At 39.9% G+C, this 24,392-nt stretch overlaps 1 protein-coding gene across 4 annotated transcripts in view; it reads left to right on the top strand.

Moving 5' to 3' along the window:
- The window catches only part of CTNNA2 (catenin alpha 2), a 775,924-nt gene that overhangs the window by 697,535 nt on the left and 53,997 nt on the right, over positions 1 to 24,392 (top strand). For all 4 annotated transcript variants that reach the window (XM_043544890.1, XM_037898317.2, XM_043544889.1 and 1 more), the window contains exon 13: positions 20,232 to 20,383. In XM_043544890.1, coding sequence (XP_043400825.1) covers positions 20,232 to 20,383 — 152 coding nt within the window. The remainder of the gene's footprint in view (positions 1 to 20,231; positions 20,384 to 24,392) is intronic.

The raw sequence follows: 24,392 nt of genomic DNA, 5'->3' as shown, positions 1-24,392 counted from the left end.
ACATCAGCCACACTATCAGAGGCTCGTTCACCTGCACATCTACCAAAGTGATATGTGCCAGCAATGCCCCTCTGCCATGTACATTGGTCAAACTGGACAGTCTCTACGTAAAAGAATAAATGGACACAAATCAGACGTCAAGAATTATAACATTCAAAAACCAGTCGGAGAACACTTCAATCTCTCTGGTCACTCGATTACAGACCTAAAAGTGGCAAATCTTCAACAAAAAAACTTCAGAAACAGACTCCAAGGAGAAACTGCTGAATTGGAATTAATTTGCAAACTGGATACAATTAACTTAGGCTTGAATAGAGACTGGGAGTGGATGGGTCACTACACAAAGTAAAACTATTTCCTCATGTTTATTTCCTCCCTCCCCCACCCACTGTTCCTCAGACGTTAGCACTCTAACCACTTCCTTCTTTAGTGGAAGTGTATTGAAGTGTCCTTTTTGAAAACTGTATATCTTGAAGACAACACAATTAGAGGAAACTAAAGCAATAATCAGATTAATACCACTTTTATCTAACCAATTACTGCACTATTTGTCAGTAGATACTGAAGTGCTTCACAATGGCATTGTCACCTCCAGACTACAAAGAGTGTAATGGAGGACCAAAAGATGAAGGGATTTCACTCCAGTCATAGTGTGAGTTAGCACTGGAGCTGAAGTTGGAACTCAGTTCCCTAATTCCAATCCCCTGCTCCATCCTCAAGATCAAAGTCACTGCTTATCTTATTCTCATAAGACGGAAGTAGATTTGTGACTATAAATCCATAGACTTTAATGCCTAAAGGGACAGTCACGGTCCTCTAGTCTGATCTCCTGTACAGTTAGGCCACAGAATCTCACTCACCCAGTCCTGTAGATGGCCCATAACCTCAAGCTGAGTTACTCAAGTCCTCAAATCTTGATTTAAAAATTGCAAGTTACAAAGAATCTGCCATTTACTCTAGTTCAAACCAGCAAGTGACCTGTGTCCCACATTGCAGAGGAAAGCAAAAAAAAAACAAAAAAAAACAAAAACCAACCACCCCACAGTCTCTTCCAATTTGATCTGTGGGGAAATTCCTTCCCAACCCTAAATACAGTGATCAGTATACCCTGAGCATGTGGTTAAGACCCACCAGCCTTACACCTGGGAAAGAACAGAACATAAGAGCATAAGAATGACCATCTAGTCCAGTATCCTGTCTTCTGAAAGTGGCTGGCACCATATGCTTCAGAGGGAATGAACAAAACAGGTCAGTTATTGAGTGGTCCATTCCCTTTCATCCAGTCCCAGTATCTGACAGTCAGGAGCACAGAGATACCCAGAGCATGGGGTTGTATCCCTGACCATCTTGGCTAATAGCCACTGATGGACCTATCCTCCATGAACTCAGCTAATTCTTTTTTGAAACCAGTTGAACTTTTGACCTTCACAACCTGCTCTGGCAACAAGTACCACAGATTGACTGTGTGTTGTGTGAAGAAGTATTGTTTTAAATCTGCTGCCTACTAATTTCATTGAGTGACCCCGGTACTTGTGTTATGTGAGGGGGTAAATAACACTTCCTTATTCACTTTCTCTACACCAGTCATGATTTTCATGACCTCTATCATGCCCCCCCTTAGTCATCTCTTTTCTAAACAGAACAGTGCCAGTCTTTTTTAATCTCTTGTTATATAGAAGCTGTTCCCTAATCATTTTTGCTGCCTTTCTTTATATATTTTTTTTCAATTCTACTATAACTTTTTTGAGATGGGATGACCAGAACTGCAGGTAGTATTCAAGGTGTGGGCATACCATGGATTTAAATAGTGGCATTATGATCTTTTCTGTCATATTATCTGTTCCTTTCCTGATAGTTCCAAATAATCTGTTAGGTTTTTTTTACTGCTGCTGAACATTGAACTAATTTAGACCCCATCATTTTGTATGTTTGGTTAGGATTATGTTTTCCAATATGCATTACTTTGCTTTTGTCTACATTGCATTCCCTCTGCCATTTTGTTGCCCAGTCATCCAGTTTTGTGAGATCCCTGTGGACAGTCAGCTTTGGACTTGACATCTGTAGTAATTTTGTATTGTCTGCAAACTTTTGACACTTCTCTGTTTACCCCTTTTTCCTGATCACTTATGAATATGTTGAATATGTTGAACAGCACTGATCCCAATACAGATCCTTGGAGCACCACGCTTTTTTCCTCTCTCCCTGTGAAAACTGACCATTTATTTGTACCTTTTGTTTCCTACCTTTTAATCAGGTATTGATCCATGAGAGGACCTTCCCTCTTTTTCAATGGCTGCCTATTTTGCTTAAGAGCCTTTCGTGAAGGACATTATCAAAGGCTTTCTGAAAATCCAAGTACACTATTCCACTACATCACCTTTGTCCACATGTTTATTGACCCCCTCAAAGTATTTTAATAGATTGGTGAGACAGGATTTCCCTTTCACAACACAAAAGCTGTGTTGACTCTATCCCAATGTATCATTGTCATTTATGTATCTGATAATTATGTCTTTTACTATCATTTCAATCCATTTGCCTGGTACCAAATTTAGCCTACCAGCCTATAATTACCAGCATTGCCTTTGGAGCCTTTTAAAAAAATAGGTGTTACGTTAGCTATTCGCCATTCGTCTGGTATGGACGCTGATTTAAGCAATAGGTTACATACCACAGTTAGCAGTTCTGCAATTTCATATTTGAGCCCCTTCAGAACTCTTACGTGAATACTATCTAGTGCTGCTGACTTAATATTATTTAATGTATCAGTTTGTCCCCAAACCTCCTCTATTGACACCTCAGTCTGGGACAGTTCATTAGATTTGTCACCTAAAGAGAATGGCTCAGGTGTAGGAATCTCCCTAACATCCTCTGCAATGAAGACCCATGCGACAAATTCCTTTAGCTTCTCTGCAACAGCCTTGTCTTCATTGAGTGCTCCTTTAATACCTCAAATGTCTCATGACCCCACTGAGTGTTGGCAGGCTTCCTGCTTCTACTCATTTTGACTGCAAGTCTTCTTGTGTTCTCTTCTCACTTGCAATTTCTGAGAGTTCTTGGGGCTCCAAACTGTGGCTATCTCCATGGTCTATTCCCCTCTCCTTGTAAGGCTATTCACACTTTCTCTTCTTCCTTGCTCTCCCATCCTCTGGTACTGACTGCCTCTCCGCTTCATTTTCTGACTCACCAAACCTATTCCTCAGGTCTATTTCTCCTTCACGAGCCAGTCTTTCCCTCTGTTTTGTTCTCATAGTCACATGCTTCCACTGGCCACTTTCCTCATCATCTGCTCAAATCTCCTTTTAAACTCAACCATAGTTTCTAGCTGTATCTCCTAACCTTAGATCTTCTCTTCCTTGGATCTATCGGGTGGCACTTTAGACACACAGGTATGGCTCCTGTTCTGCTGGCCGGCCAGTTGGCTGCAAGGAAGCCCCGTCTCCTAATCAAGGTTTAGCTGTAATCAAAGGCTCTACTTCTCTCCGTACACACTGCCCCCTACCAGACTTTGCAAACTGAAAGCAAACCAGCAAGCAAACAAACAGACTCTCAAGAACAACAAGGAGTCCGGTGGCACCTTAAAGACTAACAGATTTATTTGGGCATAAGCTTTTTTGGGTAAAACCCCCACTTTTTCAGATGCAACCTCACACTCTCAAGAACTCACTCACAGCCACTATGGAACAGGGGTTTGCTTGCTTCTGTTCTCCTCCAACAGATCTCCAGTCAAAGTCCTCTGCTTTCAGCTCTCTCTCTCTCTCTGTTGGCCTCTGTGCCACTGCTCAGAAAGCAAAACACTGAAGAATAGGAGCTGCATTTCAGTGGAAGCACTCATGACTGCGAGCCAGAAAACAATAACACAGGCACAAATCCTGGCACTGTGCAAGTCAGTGGAGCTACGCTGATTTACACCAGGTGAGGATCTGGCTCATAGTATTCTGCACTTATACAGTGTAGTGTTTTTCCATCTGCAGTTCTCAAAACACATTACAAAGGTATGATTAGTCCTGCTTTGCAGATTATTATATTGAGACACAGAAAGGTGAAATGACTTGCCCAAGTCACGTAATAAGTCAGTGGATGAGCTGAGGGGAGAACCCAGGCCCCCTAACTCAATTCTGTGCCCAGTCCACAGGCTCTCATTCCCTCCAGAGTTGGGTTCACCAAAGTCACAAGTTGTGTTGCTGCTTCTGCCACAGACCAACTGTGGGGCCTTACGCAAAATCCCTTAACAACTCTTTCCTTTGGTTTCCTCGTCTGTTAAATTATATTACTATCATGTCTTACAATGGGGCTTAATTTAGTAATGTCTGTAGAACACTTGGGGATCCTGAGAAGATGTGATAGAAGGATAAAGTATTGTTATAATATAGGGACAGATTCTGCCCTTAGACATGAATGTGGGATCCGATTGGATTCGATAGCTATGAGTGCGAAACACTACGGTAAGTCCCTAATCTTTTTTAATTGAACATTTATTCATTTTTAAAGGAAGAAGCTTTTGTAGACTCAGGGAAACTTAATTTAAATGATAATAGAGAGAAAAAATAGCACTGAACACTTCCTTGATTATTATTATTTACTCTTTGAGGACTCAGCTCAGGAAATGCATCTGGCTGTTGAACTATAAAAGCCCAAATTACAAAATATAGTTTTTCAGGGATACCAGAGCCTTGTGCATTTTTTTAAACCGGGTGTTCAAAGAGATACTGGGCCAGATCCTCAGCTGGTCTACATCAGCCAAGCTCCACTGAATTTCAGTGGAGTTACCCTGATTTCGACCTGTTGAGCAGCAGTATGGTGAGATTTTTGAAGACAGATTTCATATTTGATTTTAGGAAAGTGGCACCTACTTACACAAGATCTGAATTTGTACCTGATTTCTAGATTTCATTTAATGATCTTCTTTTTGAATACTTTATAACCCATAACCCATCCTTTCTTCATTTTAATTTAATGGTGACTTTAAAAAAAATATCCTGATATGTGTAGTTCTTTTTGTTACGAATTTTTTTCTTGTTGTTATATGTTTCATTTGTTCCCTGCTTTCTTGGCTGTGTTTAGTTGACTGGTGACCTTTATTCTTGTGCTTGTTAGAGCCTGTTCTGATCACATTTATGCCCCCAGTGTCTTTGATATTAGCATTAATTAAGGACATGCTGGTTAAATCCTCTTGAATAATGACATAGTTTCATTTCCCTTTAAAAACAAAGCAGATGCTTGACTCCCACTTCATGACAGTTGCAGAAATCTAAGACAAAAACCATGAAACCATAAAGTCTAAATGACTTCTTAAAAATATAAAAGCAAAATTCATATGGCTTTCAATGGATGTTAACTGTTATCTGCAGTGGGAAAACAAGGCCCCAGAGTTTAATCTTCTGTTTTGTCCTGTACCACATTCTACAACAGTGCATGGATTTTAGTTTTGTTTGTATTACAAGCTATTCCCTGTGTAGTTAGCTCTGCTTTGTTTTTACAACAAATAGAACAGAAAGTGGTTATTAAGAATAACTATAACAACTTAAAGTATCTCTCAGATGTATTTACCTTTGTGAACATTGTGTTAGTAAAAAAGAACAGGAGAACTTGTGGCACCTTAGAGACTAACAAATTTATTAGAGCATAAGCTTTCGTGAGCTACAGCTCACTTCATCGGATGCATAGAATGGAACATAGAGTAAGATATATATATATATACATACAGATAAGTTGGAAATTACCATACAAACTGTGAGAGGCTAATTAGTTAAGATGAGCTATTATCAGCAGGAGAAAAAAAACTTTTGTAGTGATAATCAAGGTGGCCCATATAGACAGTTGACAAGAAGGTGTGAGAATACTTAACATGGGGAAATAGATTCAATATGTGTAGTGACCCAGCCACTCCCAGTCTCTATTCAAACCCAAGTTAACGGTATCTAGTTTGCATATTAATTCAAGCTCAGCAGTTGCTCCTTGGAGTCTGTTTTTGAAGCTTTCAGAGTAACAGCTGTGTTAGTCTGTATTTGCAAAAAGAAAAGGAGTACTTGTGGCACCTTAGAGATGAACCAATTTATTTGAGCATAAGCTTTCGTGAGCTACAGCTCACTTCATCGGATGCATACTGTGGAAAATACAGAAGATGTTTTTATACACACAAACCATGAAGAAATGGGTGTTTACCACCACAAAAGGTTTTCTCTCCCCGCACCCCACTCTCCTGCTGGTAATAGCTTATCTAAAGTGATCACTCTTCTTACAATGTGTATGATAATCAAGTTGGGCCATTTCCAGCACAAATCCAGGTTTTCTCCCCACCGCCCCCCCCACAAACCCACTCTCCTGTTGGTAATAGCTTATCTAAAATGATCACTCTCCTTACAATGTGTATGATAATCAAGGTGGGCCATTTCCAGCACAAATCCAGGGTTTAACAAGAACGTCTGAGGCGGGGGGAGGTAGGAAAAAACAAGGGGAAATAGGTTACCTTGCATAATGACTTAGCCACTCCCAGTCTCTATTCAAGCCTAAGTTAATTGTATCCAATTTGCAAATGAATTCCAATTCAACAGTTTCTCGCTGGAGTCTGGATTTGAAGTTTTTTTGTTGTAATATAGCAACTTTCATGTCTGTAATCGCGTGACCAGAGAGATTGAAGTGTTCTCCGACTGGTTTATGAATGTTATAATTCTTGACTTCTGATTTGTGTCCATTTATTCTTTTACGTAGAGACTGTCCAGTTTGACCAATGTACATGGCAGAGGGGCATTGCTGGCACATGATGGCATATATCACATTGGTGGATGTGCAGGTGAACGAGCCTCTGATAGTGTGGCTGATGTTATTAGGCCCTGTGATGGTGTCCCCTGAATAGATATGTGGGCAGAGTTGGCAACGGGCTTTGTTGCAAGGATAGGTTCCTGGGTTAGTGGTTCTGTTGTGTGGTATGTGGTTGCTGGTGAGTATTCGCTTCAGGTTGGGGGGCTGTCTGTAGGCAAGGACTGGCCTGTCTCCCAAGATTTGTGAGAGTGTTGGGTCATCCTTCAGGATAGATTGTAGATCCTTAATAATGCGTTGGAGGGGTTTTAGTTGGGGGCTGAAGGTGACGGCTAGTGGCGTTCTGTTATTTTCTTTGTTAGGCCTGTCCTGTAGTAGGTGACTTCTGGGAACTCTTCTGGCTCTATCAATCTGTTTCTTCACTTCCGCAGGTGGGTATTGTAGTTGTAAGAATGCTTGATAGAGATCTTGTAGGTGTTTGTCTCTGAGGGGTTGGAGCAAATGCGTTGTATCGCAGAGCTTGGCTGTAGACAATGGATCATGTGGTGTGGTCAGGGTGAAAGCTGGAGGCATGTAGGTAGGAATAGCGGTCAGTAGGTTTCCGGTATAGGGTGGTGTTTATGTGACCATCGTTTATTAGCACTGTAGTGTCCAGGAAGTGGATCTCTTGTGTGGACTGGACCAGGCTGAGGTTGATGGTGGGATGGAAATTGTTGAAATCATGGTGGAATTCCTCAAGGGCTTCTTTTCCATGGGTCCAGATGATGAAGATGTCATCAATATAGCGCAAGTAGAGTAGGGGAATTAGGGGACGAGAGCTGAGGAAGCGTTGTTCTAAGTCAGCCATAAAAATGTTGGCATCCTGTGGGGCCACGCGAGTACCCATAGCAGTGCCGCTGATTTGAAGGTATACATTGTCCCCAAATGTAAAATAGTTATGGGTAAGGACAAAGTCACAAAGTTCAGCCACCAGGTTAGCCGTGACATTATCGGGGATAGTGTTCTTGACGGCTTGTAGTCCATCTTTGTGTGGAATGTTGGTGTAGAGGGCTTCTACATCCATAGTGGCCAGGATGGTGTTATCAGGAAGATCACCGATGGATTGTAGTTTCCTCAGGAAGTCAGTGGTGTCTCGAAGGTAGCTGGGAGTGCTGGTAGCGTAGGGCCTGAGGAGGGAGTCTACATAGCCAGACAATCCTGCTGTCAGGGTGCCAATGCCTGAGATGATGGGGCATCCAGGATTTCCAGGTTTATGGATCTTGGGTAGTAGATAGAATATCCCAGGTCGGGGTTCCAGGGGTGTGTCTGTGCGGATTTGATCTTGTGCTTTTTCAGGGAGTTTCTTGAGCAAATGCTGTAGTTTCTTTTGGTAACTCTCAGTGGGATCAGAGGGTAATGGCTTGTAGAAAGTGGTGTTGGAGAGCTGCCGAGCAGCCTCTTGTTCATATTCCGACCTATTCATGATGACAACAGCACCTCCTTTGTCAGCCTTTTTGATTATGATGTCAGAGTTGTTTCTGAGGCTGTGGATGGCATTGTGTTCTGCACGGCTGAGGTTGTGGGGCAAGTGATGCTGCTTTTCCACAATTTCAGCCCGTGCACGTCGGCGGAAGCACTCTATGTAGAAGTCCAGTCTGCTGTCTCGACCTTCAGGAGGAGTCCACCTAGAATCCTTCTTTTTGTAGTGTTGGTAGGGAGGTCTCTGTGGATTAGTATGTTGTTCAGAGGTGTGCTGGAAATATTCCTTGAGTCGGAGACGTCGAAAATAGGATTCTGGGTCACCACAGAACTGTATCATGTTCATGGGGGTGGAGGGGCAGAAGGAGAGGCCCCGAGATAGGACAGCTGCTTCTGCTGGGCTAAGAGTATAGTTGGATAGGTTAACAGTATTGCTGGGTGGGTTGAGGGAACCATTGCTGTGGCCCCTTGTGGCATGTAGTAGTTTAGAAAGTTTAGTGTCCTTTTTCTTTTGTAGAGAAGCAAAGTGTGTGTTGTAAATGGCTTGTCTAGTTTTAGTAAAGTCCAGCCACAAGGAAGTTTGTGTGGAAGGTTGGTTTTTTATGAGAGTATCCAGTTTTGAGAGCTCATTCTTTATCTTTCTCTGTTTGCTGTAGAGGATGTTGATCAGGTGGTTCCGCAGTTTCTTTGAGAGCGTGTGGCACAAGCTGTCAGCATAGTCTGTGTGGTATGTAGATTGTAATGGATTTTTTACCTTCAGTCCTTTTGGTACGATGTCCAACTGTTTGCATTTGGAAAGGAAGATGATGTCTGTCTGTATCTGCACAAGTTTTTTCATGCAGTTGATAGATTTCCACTCCATACGGCTAAATGCAGTGCCTTGCATAATGACAAGTTTCAGAGTAACAGCCGTGTTAGTCTGTATTCGCAAAAAGAAAAGGAGTACTTGTGGCACCTTAGAGACTAACCAATTTATTTGAGCATAAGCTTTCGTGAGCTACAGCTCACTGCCACCCTTAAATCTTTTACTGAGTGACCACAGAGGTTGAAGTGTTCTCCTACCGGTTTTTGAATGTTATGATTCCTGATGTCAGATTTGTGTCCATTTAGTCTTTTGCTTAGAGACTGTCTGGTTTGGCCAGTGTACATGGCAGAGGGGCATTGCTGGCACATGATAGCATATATCACATTGGTAGATGTGCAGGTGAACGAGCCCCTGATGGCATGGCTAATGTGATTAGGTCATATGATGGTGTCACTTGAATAAATATGTGGACAGAGTTGGCATTGGGCTTTGTTGCAGGGATAGGTTCCTGGGTTAGCGTTTTTGTTGGGTGGTATGTGGTTGCTGATTAGTATTTGCTTCTGGTTGGGGGGCTGTCTGTAAGCGAGGACTGGTCTGTCTCCCAAGATCTGTGAGAGTGAGGGATCATTTTTCAGGATATGTTGTAAACCTTTGATGATGCGCTGGAGAGGTTTTAGTTGGGGGCTGAACGTGACAGCTAGTGGCGTCCTGAAGGTCGAAACAACAGACTGGACTTCTACATAGATTGCCTCCATTGACATGCAGATAGAATACCCCTGTCGGGGTTCTAGGCATGTGTCTGCACAGATCTGTTCCTGTGCTTTTTCAGGGAGTTTCTTGAGCCGATGGTGTAGTTTCTTTTGGTAATCCTCAGTGGGATCAGAGGACAATGGCTTGTAGAATGTGGAGTTAGAGAGCTGCCTAGTAGCCTCTTGTTCATATTTCAACTTATTCATGATGACGACAGCACCTCCTTTGTCAGCCTTTTTGATTATGATGTCAGAGTTGTTCCTGAGGTTGTTGATGGCATTGTGCTCAGCACGGCTGAGGTTATGGGGCAAGTGATGCTGCTTTTCCACAATTTCAGCCCGTGCATGTCTACGGAAGCAATCTATGTAGAAGTCCAGTCTGTTGTTTTGACCTTATATACAGATAAGTTGGAAGTTACCATATCTTACTATATGTTCCATTCTATGCATCTGATGAAGTGAGCTGTAGCTCACAAAAGCTTATGCTCTAATAAATTTGCTAGTCTCTCAGGTGCCACAAGTACTCCTGTTATTTTTGCGGATATGGACTAACACGGCTGCTACTCTGAAACCTGTCATTGTGTTAGTATTTTTTTCCACATATATGCCACTAATTCCAATTGATAATAGGTGTAGCTATCAGTTGCCAGGTTGTTATTGTTTGTGTAATAAAACAAATAATTATTTTTTTCTTTTTATTTTGCAGAAATTCATTCATTTCTGTTTGACGTATTGCAATATCATTATTTATCATTTATATAACACCATCAATGAAAAAAGTAAGATAAACACACACAACCATGACCCTGCCATAAAGGGCGTAAAATCTAAAGATATAGAGAGAACACCATACAGTCAACACAGGTATAAGTAGGTGGATTTCCATTTGGATGTTAGTTAAGCTCAGCCTTGTAGATCATGCGGATATCTAGTAGTGGTTTGAAAGTGAGCAAAGGAACCTGGTCCAGCACTCATTGAAGTCAATGGAAAGAGTCCCATTGACTTCAATGAGCGTTAGATAAAGACCTTGGTGATACCGACATGGAAGCTGTGCAAACTCTAGAGATGTTGTGGAAGAAGGCAAAGATTGTGGAGCAGGCAAAGGGAAAGTTTGGAGAAAGGCTAAGCAGAGCACAGGTTAGTTATAGTATGAAATGAGGCCAAAGCAGTAGAATTTTTTATACATCAGAAGACTGAAATGTATAAGGAAGAACGAGGGGAGCCTTTGCAGAGGCTAAAAAGAGAAGGAGAATGAATGGTGGAGTGAAGGAGAGAAACTGTATCTAAGATAGATAGGAATAGGAGAACATGTGCAAGAGAGGTTTACCAAGAAATGTGGGTGGAAAGGAAAAGGCAAATTTTGGAGACGTGCATCATAAGAGAAAAAACAATGTGATTGCTGAGGGCCTGGCCATGCAGGGAGAAGGTAAGCAAGACTTCAAAGATGCCCTCATGATGAGTTAACAGGGGTAATGGTGAGTTTTGTCAGCAGTGACAGAAAAGAGAGGAATGTTTGGGAGGAAAGAAGATGAGCTCCATATTAGATGGGGTGGTGGAAGAGATATCAGAGTGGGAGGCAGAGTTACAAAATTCCAGGATTGCGAATATTTGTAAGTGATCAGTATTAATTTCTTATTTTGTTGGGCTTCAGTTGACCATATTTCAGTTTCTGAGTTTCATCACCCTCAGGACCAGAGGCTCTTTTCCAAGAATTCTGAAGGAAATCAAGGCACTGATTCACTGAACCACGTTTTTAAATGCTTTGATGAATCAGTGACTAAAGATCCAAGTAGCTGAGCAACTAACAGATGTATCTAATTTATCACTCCAAACAGCTGTTATACTAAAAGACTAGAGTATATCCAACATTATACCCATATTTCAGAACAATCCTTATTGTGACCCTGAGAATTATAAACCAGAGAGTACTATGCTTCATTGCTACGAGGAATAGAATGGAAAACCATTCAACATAGAGTTATAAAACAAGTAAATGAGTCTCACAAGAGACTGATAAATCAGCAGGGCTTCTGTAAGGTTAAATTATACTTTCCTTATCTGCTATCATTGTTTAAATAACTTCTTAAAAAATAAATGTAATACAAAGAGAGACTCGGTGGATATAATTTAATGTATTTAGATTTTTTAAATATTTTGATATTCTTTCACAAGAAGCTGTTTAGGAAACCGATAACCAGGGGGTGAAAGGTAAAGGCCTTTGGTGAATTAAGAATAGTTTAAGAGATAAGAAGTAAAGAATAAATGGCCAGAACAAAGCATGGGAAAAGATTAATCCTGTGATGCCCTGTTGTTAGAACTGTGGCCAGTGTTGCATAATATATTAATTAACAGGTCAATAGTGAGGAAGCAAAATTTGCTGGAAGGAAAATACTGATATAGCTGTAAAGACTAAGTCAGAAGGACCTCAAGAAAGGTAATTTTATTCAATTTCACAAAATAGAGAAGTAATTTAAACTACTTGCATGCACACTGATGGGTTCTGAGTTAATGTAACCGCTCAGCAAAAATATCTGGGTTTCAGAGTAATAGCCGTGTTAGTCTGTATTCGCAAAAAGAAAAGGAGTCCTTGTGGCACCTTAGAGACTAACCAATTTATTTGAGCATAAGCTTTCTTGATGAAGTGAGCTGTAGCTCATGAAAGCTTATGCTCAAATAAATTGGTTAGTCTCTAAGGTGCCACAAGTACTCCTTTTCTTTTTTCAAAAATATCTAGTCATTATTATGGACAGCTTGTTGGAGATATCTATTCAATGCACAGCAGCAGTCAGCCCACGGATAAGATGTTAGGCTGTACATTAACGAGGGTATTCATGAATACCCTGAATACTGCTTTCATTTTTGATCACCACATCTCAAAGACCTAGAAGAAATAGTAAAGGTCAAGATTAGAGCTGTGTGAATATCTGATTTCTTTTGGTTCAGTGGCAGTTCCAAAAAAAGTTGTTTGGGGTCAAACTAAACCCATTTTTTTTTCCTGACTGATTGGCAAATCATTTGACCTGAAACTAACCATTTTGTTTCAGGCCCTTTAAAAAAAAATTAACAAAAAATGGAAATGAAGGGCTAGATTCATAAAATAGAGGAGAGGGTGGTAGGCTTATACCCATTAGCTTAGACATTAGGGCATTCACCTTGGATGTGGGAGATCCAGGTTTGAATTCCCACTTTGAGCAGGAACTTGAACCAAGCCCTTCCTCCCTTCCAGATGAGTTCCCCAAGCACCAGATCATAGTGCATTCTGGGGCGGGTAGCTCTGTCAATCTCTCTCTGTTGAAGCTGTTCCCCTTTGTATCCATAATTAAATATTAATTGGAGCAGGAAATGGAACCCAAATTTCCCACCTCCCAAGAGAGTGCCCTAACCACTAGGATATAGAGTCATTTCCCCACTTTCTGATTATTCAAGAGATTGGGGCATTTGTGTCCTAATCTCTACATACCTCAGAATTAGGACACTTGTGTCCTAATCTCTACGTACCTCAGTTCTCCATCTGTAAAATGGGGATAATAATACCATTTTACCATCTCACCATATTGTGAAAATAAAATTCATTAATGTGTATGAAGTCATTGATTACTATGAGGGTGAGTGCCATAAAAAATCCCATGAGGAAAGTTGTAATTCTGTATTGAGAGCAAGATGTGGTAGGTGTGCAATAAATAAGACACATAATCATTTATTGAATGATGTGGATAAAACAAAACAAAATATTGAATAGCTACCCACTCTGTAAGCAGCATTCATACTTTGGACCTAATGGCGCCGTGGTCCTGTGGAAAAAGTAGCATATCATAATATATAACATAAGGCCTGTGTATAAGGGGCACAAATTAAGGTTGCATGGGTATCATTAACATTGGCATTTCCCAAATTATGGGTACTTGACTTCGCAACCTCAACATGTGGGGTTTTTTTTTGTTCGTTTTTTTTTACCATTTTTGATACTTGTTTGTACTATATATATAGCTAGAGAGAGATATAAAGTGGGTTTTTCAAAGCCACTTAGACGATTTGGATACCCAAATTCCATTCATTTTTAATGGGAGTTGGGCATCCATTAGGCACTTTTGAAAATCCCAACCATAATAAATACACGCATATGTATGTATGTACTGAAGGCACACTACCAAGACATATTCTCTTATATTTCAGACAGCATCTTTCTGACCGGATTCAAAGCCCTTGAATCACATCTGCTTGTTTGAAAAACTAACAATGTAACATACTGCACATAGTACTCTATTTCAATATTATGGTCAAAAATTTATGTTTTCTTAATTACCCACAAAAGGATCACGAGTGGAAATTTTGTAAATTACACTTATACTATTCTTATACTGGACTAAGATGTAATATTGAAATATTAAATATTTATAATCCGACAAAGAATTTACAGTCCTTATGGAACCAGACTTTGACAAACACCTCAAGCTAAATAAGGTGTCATGTTCAATTCTATATTCATTCCTCAAGTCAAATTGAGAATCTATGCCATCTTTTGCAGAGGCCTGACAACAAATTGGGATTACTTTTGAAATACTTGTTTAAAATACTTCAATTTCCCAGTAGACTGTTGTTTTCTCAGCTAAGTAGATTAATAATTAGGAAAATACCAGTTAGACTAGGAGAAGCTGTGTTCTGAATTAACTTTTTTTCTTTTTTGTTTTGTTTTGGTGTACTTTGTGACATTACTGCACTATATCCCCCTTAAATATGGAAAATCGTTTATCTTCCAAAGGCAATAATTTATTAGGCAGTGGATCATTCATACAATTTTGCTTTTTTAATCTCTTCCTCTTACTTCTTGTTGATAACCCCATTGACCACCCTAAATATTGTGGCCCATCCATATGATGTGCACAATTATGGTGCTTTAATGCAAATATAAATCCTTGGGTAGGCTTCCCAGATATCCATCCCCCAGCAGCACAACCACACCATTTCTGCTGCATCTAGGGCTCCATCAGGATCTGCCTATGTTATTTTATGGAACAATTAGCATTTTAGTGTGGCTAAATGTAAATGTATACATCTGGGAACAAAAAATGTAGGCCAGACTGACAGGATGGCGGGACTCTATCCTGGGAAGCAGTGCCTCTGAAAAAGATCTGAGGATTGCGGTGGATAACCAGCTGAACATGACCAACCTCTCCATGTGATGGTGTTGCTGAAAGAGCTAATTTGATCCTGAGATGCATAAACAGGGGAGTCTCCAGTCGGAGTAGAGAGATTATTTTACGTCTGTATTTGGCACTAGTGTGATCCTTGCTGGAATACTGTGTCCAGTTTTTATGTCTACAATTCAAGAAAAATAAATTGGAGAGGGTTCAGAGAAGAGCCAGGAGAATGTCTGAAGGATTAGAAAAATTATAGTGATAGACACAAGGAGCTCAATCTATTTAGTTTAACAAAGAGAAGTTTAAGGGGTGACTTAATTACAATCTATAAGTACCTATGTAAGAAACAGGGGTCCCTTCTTGCCTTAGAACCTATGAATCATAGAGAGGAAAGATGATTCAGTGGTTAGAACACTAGCCTGAGTCTTGGAAGGCCAAGATTCATGGTAATTGTCGTGTATTATGGTATTGAGGGCCATATATGTTCTGTAGATAGACAGCAGTCAGTTTAACCATTTAAATTCCAAAAACTGATATTGTTCCAATGGTATCAATGATAATTCTCAATCAAAGCATATGTTTCTGACCCTGAGCAATAACACCATTATGTGACTTGACTTTCCTATGGTTGTTTCTAGAAATGTGTAAATTTGCTTACTGTGAAAGAGAATTGAATTAGCACCAGTTTATCAGGAAACATCACAAAAACGATACTATAACTTTAATGTGAAGGCAATATTGTGTTCAAACCAAAAAACTCCCCACAAAAGTTGCATAGTTAAAACACATTTTTTTTAAAAGTCAGGAAATACAAATATTAAAGTTTTTCTGACAAAATTAATTCAGACATGTTGCACATCTTGTGTATTGGATGGTACACATGTACCAAAATAAACAGAAGTTTCATAATCTGCATATGAAACAGAAAAAAAAAGAATAGGGGTTACATACAATTATGTGCAACATGGCATCATAAACATTGCTGGGGGGACTTTAACTTTGGCTTTTCATTAATTAACTCTACAACCTCAGCATTAGAAGTTTTCTGTATTTATTGTAATTTGGTTTACGTGGAGTGTTGTGGAAACCGCCTTTGCAGAAAAGCTTTTACACTCTTATCTACTGGATCAACTAACTTGCACTGTTCCTGTTAACAGACCTCAGTGCTGCAAACATTTACGCATGTGCTTAAATTTATGCATGTGATTAATGCCAGTTTATGTCAATTGGGATTACTCAATATTTAAAGTTAAGCACATTTGTAAGTATTTGCAGGATCACAGCCTGAACCAAACCCAGGGGATCTGATCTCTCCTGAGCTTTTGAGAAGATTCAGACTTGTCTCTGAATTCAGAAATGGTGTCTTGCCTCTTCTCTGTACTAAATAAACTGAACCAATTCCTAGTCTCACTCACCCATGAACTTCAAATCCCGATTCAAATGTTTGTGGTTCCAGCTGAATTTTGCTTTTGACTTCTGCTGTCTGCATAGGAAAATCCCAGTCTCTACAGATGTGAGACTGAAATGCAGAATGTGGGTTTTATAGATGCAACAAAGATATGTACTTGCCAAATATCACTGTCATAGAGTTTTTTCAAGTGTGGCCCGAAAGCCTGAACTGGAGAGCAATGGGTTTCTTCCCTCAATTTCCAAAAAATGTTACTGTGCTCAACAATAATGTATGGCTAGAGAAACAATGGGAAATAAGACATTATTAGTTTAATGTGTTTTTTGTGCTTGTCCAGCAACATCAACCACAACTAAAGCATTGATTTAAAAATGCATTTTGGCAAGCAAGCAATTCCAAATTTAGTTTAATAACTTTCTGCATTTAAAAAAGGCAAATTAAAGTGTGTGTGATAGTTGACATTAAGGGACAGTTTGTTGTCAGGTGTGGTAGAGTACAAATGGTTTGAGAGTGTATAAGTGCCTTTTGTCACATAGCAGCCAATCACAACTGTATATTTTGTGCAAGGACTGCTTCTGGCTAATGCCATCCCAAAAGGTCTTTAAACACTGCTGCTTATAGAGGGTTTAAGCACACGGATGCTTCCAAAGATAACAAAACATGGCTCTTTGTCCCTCTCTAGTGCTAAATCAGGGATCTGCAGCTTTTGGCATGCGGCCTGTCAGGGAAATCTGCTGGTGGGCCGGGCCGATTTGTTTACCTGCAGCGTCTGCAGGTTCAGCCAATCGCAGCTCCCACTGACCGCGGTTCACCGTTCCAGGCCAATGGGGGCTGCGGGAAGCGACATGGGCCGAGGGATGTGCTGGCCCCCATTGGCCTGGAACGGTGAACTGAGGCCAGTTGGAGCTGTGATCGGCCAAACCTGCGGACACTTCAGGTAAACAAACCATCCCGGCCCGCCAGAGGATTTCCCTGACGGGCCTCATGCCAAAGGTTGCCGATCCCTTGGCTAGATGTTTGTGAATCTGTTACTAAGCCTCTGAGCTAACAGTCTTAATTCTACAATTGCTGCCTCATTTGCATTACCACCTGGAGAGAGACCATCTGTGAGGCTTGAACCCAGAACAACCTCTGAATTTAAAGGTGGGGACCCATACATGCTTCAGCTAAGGAAATGTGTCCCTTAACTTAGTGACAATAGTAGCAGATTCATAAACTTCTACACACGGTTTAGCCAGCATAGGGGGAACAGAGACTTTCACTGGGTTAATGTGGGTTACACGCTTCCAGTAGCTGAAGAATTTGTGTAGACATAATGATCCCTATTCTCCTGTGAGAACAGTCTAGCTCCTGTCTGGCCTATCACAGACCTATTGCTTACTTTAACAATTTAGTCCTAAGAAATGCACAATAATGAGTTCTATTGTGGTATATTGGGTAAATATGTGAGTTTCAAACTTTTAAACAAAAATTCAATATGCAGCTTATCTGTGGTGAGAAGTGCTTCTTACCATGTACATGTTTTAGGCTCTTCCGCTGAACAAAGCAGGCACAGCTGCCTTTTCAATGTTTTAAAGTACATATTTCCATGATACCAGAGGAGCAGTCATAATTTATCAAGTAAATAATCCCTTACAAATACTCCAAGGCAATATGCTCTGAAGTCCACATATGTAAAGCTACAATTTCAGTGAGTCTCTTCTGATGGCCAGGCTAGCTGGAAATACACATTACAGAGTTCCATCTTTTTTTTAATTTCCATGCATCGGGGTGTTTAATTTCCATGGATCAAGTGAAGCTTTAAGGAAAAAAAACCTATATAAATAAATATAGCCCAGCTATAAAAATAAATTGCAGTATATATTACAAGCAGGGGGATGAATTACAATGGAGAAATAAAGTAATGAGAAAACATATGTGGGATCACTTGGGGAAAAAAATCCCATCGATGAGCTTTTTTTGGCCATGCATTAGTTAGTCTCCTTAAGGAAGCGGTAGATGCCTCTTCATTTAATTCACTTCAAACTGAATCAGAGAAAGCTTTCAGATATACAGTGGAGAAGAATCCTACATTGTCTGGACTGTCTGGACCTTATAGGTCTTTTCCATCCCTAATTTATATGTATTAAAGAAAGCTCCACTATCCTCTTACATAAAATATATTTTGGGGGTTGGCAGAATAAACTATATTTTGAGTTGATTTATTCTTTTAACAGGTTCCACTAAAGTGAGTCGTGTCTAATGAATACCAATTAATATAAGAATTTCTCATGCCAAATTCAGGTTAGAATGAATAAATTAAATCATGCATAAAGCTCAGAACTGGAAAAGATGAGTCTGTGTTTGCTATCAGTGGTTCTTCTAAATATAAGAGATCATTTCTCCCGGTAGTATTGTTGGGAGTTTCTCTTGTATACAGATGGCAGGATTGGGCTGGTGGTGAGAAATAAAGGGGATGAAAAAGAATAAAAGAGCAGAAAAAGGATTAGATGTTACTGTAAGGCCTTTGGGACAGGAACTGTCTTTTTGTCATGGGTTTGTAAACAACCTAGTTCAACAGGGTAGTGGTCAATGACTCGAGCTCCGAGGTGCTACCACAATTCAAATAATGATTATCTATATATCAGTAAAGATGGCCAAATATTTATAAATCTATTCACCTCAGTCCATGAAACCAATCCATGAAATCAATGGGAACTGATCAGTCATGCATTGCTTATATTTGTTATAACTATATCTATATCGATATAGATATATCCTACTAACATTTATGTATGTGCTTAACTTTAAGCATCTGAATAGTTTTCAGAGTGGTAGCCGTATTAGTCTGTATCAGCAAAAATGAGGAGTCCTTGTGGCACCTTAGTGACTAACACATTTATTTGGGCATAAGCTTTCGTGGGCTAGAACCCAGCAAGATTACTCATGTGCTTAAATGTATGTAGAATTTGGCCTTAGCTGAAAAAAACACTGATACTGGGAACATTTGCTACTCTGTATAGAACCAATGACTGTGAATTCAATGGACTGTTTGTGACAGTCTTTTGCTCCATGGTAAGTGCTTGTTGGAAATAGGGTAAAGATTAATCTTTAATTAAAGTTTATGTCATGTGATGAAACCTCCAAGAATACGCCCAATCAAAATTGGCAATACAAGCGGGGAAGCACCCTAAGATTTTACAATTACTCCAGTGACAAAACTATAGAAATGCCTATCAACTACTAAAATAAATAAATAATGAATATATTCATTATGTGTGTATTCTTAGAGCATAAATATACCCCAGTCATTAATACCTGGAAGGGATTGTTAATTTACAGCCGCTGATATCTTTCATCATATAAACATTACTATAATGAAGAAGCAGGGACTTACATACCTTCAGAAATAACATTTACCAGATTTTTGCAGTCTAAGAATGTTTTGGGTTTGGGGGCGGGGGGGGAACGACTTTTTATTCATTGTGAGTTATACTATGGTTTGTTAACTAATTTGAATTAATGGGAATAACGGCTAAATCACATTTTGGTCATTTTGCATGAATAACATTGTATTAGCATAAATTCCAAGTTGTAATTTTCTAGGCATGCTTTTGAATGTACTTAACTGACATATGAGATGAGTTAGAGACTTTAAAATGACAGTGAGTCATTCTTTGTTAAAGAGTTGTTAATTCTTTGTCATATAATTACAGGTAACTACATTGTTTTCTTTCTCTCACAAAATGTGACAGAATGCCCTGCACACCTCTAAGTCAGCACAAATCCAGTCAATGAACCTTCCTTTCTGTGTCTTGAAACTATGACAGCAGCATGTTCCATGCCCACTGGAAAGGATTTATGGCCAAGGGCAGGGGAGAATATACCTGAAAGAAGGTCTGTAATCATACTGCCTTTCATTTTGTTTAATCTAGTTATGCCACGTTTTGCTGAACAAGTTGAGGTTGCCATTGAAGCATTGAGTGCGAATGTCCCACAGCCATTTGAAGAGAATGAATTCATAGATGCCTCCCGCTTGGTTTATGATGGAGTTCGTGACATCAGGAAAGCTGTTCTGATGATCAGGGTATGTAAGGCACCTGGGAAATAAAGGTTGGTGCTTAAAGGAAAGTATCATAAAAGACGAGAGGAATATAAAAGCTGCCTGGCACCTACATTGTTTTACAATCAAGACGAATCATTTGACTTGGAAATGAATGTAGAACAAATGTTTGTACAGCAGAAAGATCTTGTTAGTAAAGAGATTAGATTATTTTAACACTTGTATGTGAGTCTGAGGTTTGTATAAATTAAGGAGCAGCAGCAGAGGCTACAGCCATATGTCGCACTACTAGGTTCCACAAATAGCTGTCTGTGCACCTGAATTGTAACATATCGCACCCTGTTGTTCCAGTCTATAGCCTCTTTAAAACAGAGTTTGATATCGGACTTTGCGTAGGTTTCAGTTTATGTAGCTCTGTGTTCCCAAGGAAATAGCAAAAGATGCACAAAAGATACATTTGTTAATTATCCAGGGTAGGATTTGATCACATTTCTCTCTATTGCAAGGCCTAGTACAATAGAATTATTTCAGTGTTAGTGCAATTGTTTTGTTAAGACCTTAATTGTTTGCATGGAATATTTTATTGTTAATCCCCGCATGCATCTCGGTAGGTATTCTTAATAACTAAATGAGTAGATAAATTACCTTGCTGCTCCACAGAGCTTCCAAATGGATGGTTTAAAATGTTTATGCAGGTAAAGAAAGTGCCGTTTGAATGTGGACTAGCTGATCGATTCAGTTTGATCGGTCATCCTTTTTATAATAAGCTGAGCAATAATAAGCAGAGAATAGTTCAGCCTAGTTCTTCAGGGTCACCACAGCCACATCATAAAGAGCCTGGCCCTAAGAACAACTGAGCTCCTGTTTGTAAACAATGGGATGTGTGGCTTCGGTAGGACCTGTCAGGATCAGGCCTCAGGCCCAGTGAAAGCCTCAGGCCCATGCAAACACAGCAGCTGTGAAAACACTTCAAACGATCTGAAACACAGCAAAATAAAAAATTCCCTATTTAAGCAACTGGCAGTGTTGAAACAATAGCCCTCACTTTGAGCAGCTTTCAGCAAGCTGGTAACCATGCTTGGTGGCTGTGACTGGCATGGCACTGATGAAAAACCTGGAAGGATGTGGGCTGTCAGCTTTTTTTTATTCATCTGCCACTATCTGCTACACATGCAACGGAAGCTATTTAGATGCTTAACTTTATATTTGCAATGCATTTAGGTTCCGGTCCAGTGTCTAATGCCAAACCCAGATGGCTGGGAAGGTAGGCTTGCGGAGGCAATCCTCCTCCTAACAACAGGCATATGCAACCCCATCACATGAGAGGGAAATTAGAGGATGCTTATGTTACAGGATCAGACCACCTCGGACTGTCCTCTTTCCCTTTGTATAAACTGTCACGGATATCAGGCCTTTCAGCTACCCCCTGCAGAAGCCCCTGGTTTCCAGCTCCTCCCCTTGCACAGCAGGACTATACCAGATGTGTTACCAAGGCCACCTGCACTCCTACAGTGGAAAGGCCTAGATTTTTTTCTTAGCAGTAAAACACCACTTTTAATTCTGGATTCACATCCCTTTCCCTCCCCCCGCCCCCTTATTCCCCTGCTGACATGTTAACCACTAGCCTGGAAAGCTGATCAGCATGCAGGCCTTGTGAGCTCTATGAAAATATCCCAATTTACATTTTCAATTGTATCATTCTGCTGTTTTTCAGTTCTGCATGAAATCTGAGCTGGTGAATTCTGCAGAGTCACATTGTGAAGTCAGGGTAAAAACTTCCTTCCAAACATTAACAAATAGATGGAACCTGATGGGCATTCCTCACTTGGGCAAAACTCACACTTGTTTTGTCAGAGCAAAGAGAGAGGGATGGATGGATAGATTATTTTTCAAGTTCAATGGGGCAACTCAAAGATATAAAGTTACATGGGTCCATTTTTGCAGGAGCAGTCTTACTTATAGTGATAGTGGGTACAAAATGTCAGAAAGAAATGTGATTTTCAGTCTGAACAGTTTCTCTTTAGAGTACCGATCCAAACAACTGCAAAGTAGGAGAAATTGACTTCTGTAAATGATATTGGGTACTGGCAGTGCTAATTTTACCACACTGCCTTGCTTGGTTTGCTTCATTTATGACATTAGGAGTCCATCTGTATGAATAACAGGGTACTTTAGTCATCAGTCTTGACCCTGCTGAGATTGCCAAAAATGAGATAGTAGGATTTTCTTGTCAATTTACCTGTCCTTTAGGGAACAAACAGATAAACTCCAAACTGCTAATGAGAAGAGATAAATAATGACAAGAGATCCAGAATCCAGTAATAACAGTAAGAGATACAAGATCCATGAAAACAACCTTATATTGCAATTAAATGCACAGTTACGGAAGGCTTACTTTGAAAACAATCGCTGAAGTATTTCTACCCAGTGATGAAGTTTGTCTCACATACCCCTCCGATTTGTGCCTTAAACCTTCTCCCAGGATTAAAATGACTTGTAATCTTGTCGGAGCATCTGACAGAAAAAAATATCATTCCACAATAATTGTTCATGTGCATGTCACAGAAGAATGGAATTTCCTGAGATAGTTGTCTCATTCCATGGAAGAAATACATCCAGTTCTTTTAAACTAGTTTTTCTTTGTATTACTGCTTTTAATAAACTAAAGAAAGAGAAAGAAATCTTTTTTTTTCTTTATTTTCCTTATGGAAAAGAAAGGAGAACCATTATACTACTGGGGAATATTAATATAGTTGGTATAAAAAAAATCCTTCTTCCAAGCTTGAAAAAATACTGATGGTAGCATAAATGTAGTAATACAATTATGGAAGCTAAAATGAAGATAGAAAATAACATAATTCAGTCATCTATCACTGTCCAGGGATCCTGTTACACATCGTTTTATTTCATAGCTACTTATGAGTTTTCCCTAGTTATGGGAATGGAAATGAAACCCATTGAATAGTTAGCAACTACCACAACGGCATCTTTTTCATGTTTGAATGGCCAGGAGGTTGAGTCTTTTGCTCTCAGATGGGAGTCTTTCGCGACTGTCATCTGTGCCATTGTTACCTCAAGATTAGATCACTACAATATGCTCTGTGTGAGACTACATCCTAAATCTATTTGGAAATGGAGCTGGTGCAGAATTTAACCACCTGCTTGTTAAGTTGTGTGTCTTGTAAGCATATTACACCAGTGTTCTGTGATGTGTATGGGATACCTGTTGGTTTCCAGGTTGAATTTAACATGTTGGTTTTGACCTAGAAGACTCTAAATAGCCAAAGATCTGTTGCGAGGCTGCCTCTCTTTCATTGCCAGTAAGGTAATGTTGCAGTCAGCAAAGGTGCTGCTAGGAGGACATTCTCTATTAGGGCCTCTCAGTTATGGAATTAGTCCCCTCTTGGTCCAAGAATACTCCAGATATGACACTCCAAGGAATGCGCCAAGGCCCTTGTATTCCCCCTAGTTTTTGGAGAGTAGGAAGAATTCTGAGCGTGTCTGGTTAGTGATGGGAGAGTAGGGTAATTTCTTTTTTGTCTTTCTTTTTGCTTGTTAAGAGGGTTACACTGGCTTGTTGGAGTTATAGCAATGCTGAGTTTATTATAAAAATTGCACTTCTTACAGTTGTCAAATACATATAAAACTATGGCTGAGTGGGTTGTTTTATCTTTATAAAATATATTTAAACGGATAAAGACCAAACACCCCTTTCAAATCTCCTCATATAGACATTTTTTAAAATCTTATGGATGCACAATTATTCCTTCTGGTTTATGGTGGGGCCACATGGAAGATAGAACAGACTTATATTGCTGAAGATTATTTTGCTTCATTGCAGTTCGCTAATGTAGCCTGATCTTGCTCTTCCTGTCACCAGTGATTGATACAATTTGGATTTAAAATGGGTGTCTTACTGGTGCCTATAGTGTAACCCACACATCTCCTGGGTGTGATGCTCTGTCCCATCCAGTGGCACTGAGACCACTTAGAGAGAGATTAATGAGTCTGCTCTACAACCTTAGCTAAGGGC

Source organism: Chelonia mydas, chromosome 4 (assembly GCF_015237465.2).
Source record: "Chelonia mydas isolate rCheMyd1 chromosome 4, rCheMyd1.pri.v2, whole genome shotgun sequence".
Taxonomy (NCBI): Eukaryota; Metazoa; Chordata; order Testudines; family Cheloniidae; genus Chelonia; species Chelonia mydas.
Note: the sequence above shows the minus strand (reverse complement) of the source record. Positions and strands in the feature narration are given on the sequence as shown.